This window comes from Trichechus manatus, unplaced genomic scaffold, assembly GCF_000243295.1.
Source record: "Trichechus manatus latirostris isolate Lorelei unplaced genomic scaffold, TriManLat1.0 scaffold00003, whole genome shotgun sequence".
NCBI lineage: Eukaryota > Metazoa > Chordata > Mammalia > Sirenia > Trichechidae > Trichechus > Trichechus manatus.
Window position 1 is genome coordinate 13,598,364 of NW_004443939.1, and position 4,342 is coordinate 13,602,705.

The following is a 4,342-nucleotide window of genomic DNA, read 5'->3' on the forward strand; positions in this document are numbered from 1 at the left end:
CTTCAGTGCAGCTTGGGCTTCTTCCTTCCGTACCATTGGTTCCTGATCATATGCTACCTCCTGAAATGGCTGAATGTTGACCAATTCTTTTTGATATAATGACTCTGTGTATTCCTTCCATCTTCTTTTGATGCTTCCTGCATCGTTTAATATTTTCCCCACAGAATCCTTCACTCTTATAACTTGAGGCTTGAATTTTTTCTTCTGTTTTTTTTAGCTTGAGAAATGCCAAGCATGTTCTTCTCTTTTGGTTTTCTATCTCCAGCTCTTTGCGCATGTCATTATAATACTTTACTTTGTATTCTTGAGCCACCCTTTGAAATCTCCTGTTCAGTTCTTTTACTTCACCATTTCTTCCTTTTGATTTAGCTACTCGATGTTCAAGAGCAAGTTTCGGAGTCTCTTCTGACATCTGTTTTGGTCTTTTCTTTCTTTTCTGTCTTTTTAATGACTTCTTGCTTTCTTCATGTATGAGGTCCTTGATGTCATCCCACAACTTGTCTGGTCTCTGGTCATGAGTGTTCAACACATGAAATCTATTCTTGAGTTTGTCTCTAAATTCAGGCGAGATATACTCAAGGTCGTACCTTGGCTCTCGTGGACTTGTTTTAATTTTCTTCAGTTTCAACTTGAACTTGCATATGAGCAATTGATGGTCTGTTTCACAGTCAGCCCCTGACCTTATTCTGACTGATGATATTGAGCTTTTCCATTGTCTCCTTCCACAGATGTAGTTGATTTGATTCCTGTGTATTCCATCTGGCAAGGTCTATGTTTATAGTTGCTGTTTATGTTGGTGAAAAAAGGTATTTGCAATGAAAAAGTCATTGGTCTTGCAAAATTCTATCATGCGCTCTCCAGCATCATTTCTATCACCAAGGCCGTATTTTCCAACTACCCATCCTTCTTCTTTGTTTCCAACTTTTGCCTTCCAATCACCAGTAATTATGAACGTAACCTGATTGCATGTTTGATCACTTTCAGACTGCAGAAGCTGGTAAAAATCTTCAGTTTCTTCATCTTTGGCGTTAGTAGTTGGTGCATAAATTTGAATAATAGTCATATTAACTGGTTTTCCTTGTAGGTGTATGGATGTTATCCTATCACTGACAGCGTTATACTTCAGGATAGATCTTGAAATGTTCTTTTTGATGATGAGTGCAATGCCATTCCTCTTCAAGTTGTCATTCCTGGCATAGTAGACCATATGATTGTCTGATTCAGAATGGCCAAAACCAGTCCATTTCAGCTCACTAATGCCTAGGATATCAACGTTTAGGCGCTCCATTTCATTTTTGATGATTTCCAATTTTCCTAGATTCATATTTTGTACATTCCACATTACAATTATTAATGGATGTTTGTAGCTGTTTCTTCTCATTTTGAGTCATATCACATCAGCAAATGAAGGTCCTGAACGCTTGACTCCATCCAAATCATTCAGGTTGACTCTACTTTGAGGAGGCAGCTCTTCCCCAGTCATCTTTTGAGAGCCTTCCAACCTAAGGGGCTCATCTTCTGGCACTATATCAGACAATGTTCCGCTGCTATTCAGAAGGTTTTCACTGGCTAATTCTTTTCAGAAGTAGACCGCCGGGTCCTTTTTCCTAGTGTGTCTTAGTCTGGAAGCTCAGCTGAAACCTGACTGCCATGGGTGACCCTGCTGGTATCTGAATACTGGTAGCATATCTTCCAGCATCACAGCAACATGCAAGCCCCCACAATATGACAAAATGACAGACACGTGGGGGGCAGGGACAATGCTAGGGGCCCTAATAACACGGCATAAATTCAGTACAAACTGTAACAAACAATGCACAAACACTAGAACATAAACAGACAACCAGGAGCTCCTGAAAATTAAACACTTATGTTCATCAAAAGACTTCACTAAAAGAGTAAAAAAGAGAACCTACAGACTGGGGGAAAAAATTTGGCTATGGTTATCCAACAAGGGTCTAATCTATAAAATACTTCAACACCTCAATAACAAAAAGAAAAATAATACAATTAAAAAATTGGGCAAAGGATATGAACAGACACTTCACCAAAGAAGATATTCAGGTGGCTAACATACACATGAGGAAATGCTCATGATCACTAGCCATTAGAGAAATGCAAATCAAAACTACAATGAGATACCATCTCACCCCAACATTACTGGCATGAATCAAAAACCATAAAATAACAAATTTTGAAGGGGTTGTGGGGAGATTGGAACTCTCTTGCACTGATGGTGGGAAGGTAAAATGGTACAACCACTATGGAAAACGATACGGTGCCTCCTTAAAAAGCTAGAAATAGAAATACTATACAATCCAGCAATCGCATTCCTAGGAATATATCCTAGAGAAATAAGAGCCATCATACGAATAGACACGTGCACACCCATGTTCACCACAGCACTATTCACAATAGCAAAAAGATGGAAACAACCTAAGTGCCCATCAACAGATGAATGGATAAACAAATTATGGTACATACACACAGTGGAATACTACACACCGATAAAGAACAATGATGAATCCCTACAACATCTCACAACATGGATGAATCTGGAGGGCATTATGCTGAGTGAAATAAGTCAATCACAAAAGGACAAATATTGTATGAGACCCCTATTATAAAAACTCAAGAAAAGGTTTACGCAGAAAAAAACATTTTTTTGATGTTTATGGGGCAGGGGAAGTTAGGCAGGGGAAATCACAAACTAGAGAGTAGACAGGTGTTAACTTTGGTGAAAGGAAAGACAACACACAATATAGGGAAAGGCAGCACAACCTGACCAAGGTAAAGCCATGGAAGCTTCCTAGACACATCCAAACACCTTGAGGGACCAAGTTACTGGGGCTGAGGGCTGGGAACCATGGTCTCAGGGAACATGTAGGTCAATTGCATAACATAGTTCATAAAGAAAATGTTCTACATCCTCCTTTGGTGAGTAGTGTCTGGGGTCTTAAAAACTTGCAAGCAGCCATCTAAAATACATGTATTGGTCCCATCATGTTAGGAGCAAAGGAGAATGAAGAAAACAAAAGACACAAGGAAAATATTAGTCCAAAGGACTAATGGTCCACATGCACCACAGCCTCCACCAGCCTGAGCCCAGAAGAAATAGATGGTGCCTGGCTACCACCACAAACTGCTCTAACAGGGATGACAATAGAGGGTTCCAGACAGAGTGGGAAAAAAACGTAGAACAAAATTCAAATTCACAAAAAAAGACAAGACTTACTGGTCTGACAGAGACCAGAGGGACCCCTAAGACTATGGCCCCTAGATACCCTGCTAACTCAGAACTGAAGCCACTCCCAAAGTCCACCTTTCAGCCAAAGATTAGACAGGTCTATAAAACAAACAGTAACACACGTGAATGCTTCCTGGTTCATTCAAGTATATGAGACCTAAAGGGCAACACTTGCCCAAAAGGAAAGATGAGCAGGCAGGAAGGGACAGGAAAACTGGAAGAATGGACACAGGGAACTGGGGGTGTACAGGGAAAGGGGGAGAGTGCTGACACATTGTGGGGATTGCAACCAATGTCACAAAACAATTTTTTTGAATGAGAAACTAATTTGCACTGTAAACTTTTACCTAAAACACAATTTAAAAAAAAAAAAATCACGGTTGTATCCTTTCACCATACAAGAACTAGATGCTTAGAAAAAGAATGACCAAGCCCAGTTTTTTTCTTACTAGCCAAACCAAAAATTGTCATCTTTCACAAGCATTTCCTTAGAAATTTTAGTTTCACACATAACAATAGAAAGATAAATTAATTTTTTTACCATGACAGTCCAGTCCTTTCCGTATAACCCATTTGGAGATTCTTCCATCTGCTGATATTGAAACTAGTATTTCTCTTTTGTCATCACCCGTTGTTCCTCTGTCTTGTTCTATCCACTGTAGTTGCCATATAGGTCCCAAATGTTTTTGAGGAGATTCACTAAAACAGGGAAAGATACTAATTATAGAATCATTATAATAATTTGTAAAAGGCCTTAGAGTATAAGTGATAATGAAAGCTCCCTAGAGCATAATGACTTCCTGATAATAAAGATTTTTTTTTTCATGGCTTAAATCAACCAGTCATTTAAATCTTATTCAAGTAAACAGTTACTTTACTCATATTCCTATGTTTCAAGATTGCCCACTGGCTTAATTCTTTACTATAGTTGAGATATAAAATTATTCTGAAAGGTTAAAAATCACTTCTCAGATTACTGCCTATTTTCCTATCAGATTAATGGAGTGTTTTATTCCTAGTACTGACCCTTTTTTATTTTTTTTTATTGTTGTAGTATAAATGAAGTTTACATTTCAAGTTAGTCTCCCATACAAA

At 38.5% G+C, this 4,342-nt stretch overlaps 1 protein-coding gene across 1 annotated transcript in view; it reads right to left on the minus strand.

Annotated features, from left to right (window-relative positions):
- DNAI4 (dynein axonemal intermediate chain 4) overlaps positions 1-4,342 on the minus strand; it is a 118,523-nt gene that overhangs the window by 16,911 nt on the left and 97,270 nt on the right. The window contains exon 12 of the mRNA XM_023730385.1: positions 3,789-3,946. Within this exon, the coding sequence (XP_023586153.1) occupies positions 3,789-3,946 (158 nt within the window). The remainder of the gene's footprint in view (positions 1-3,788; positions 3,947-4,342) is intronic.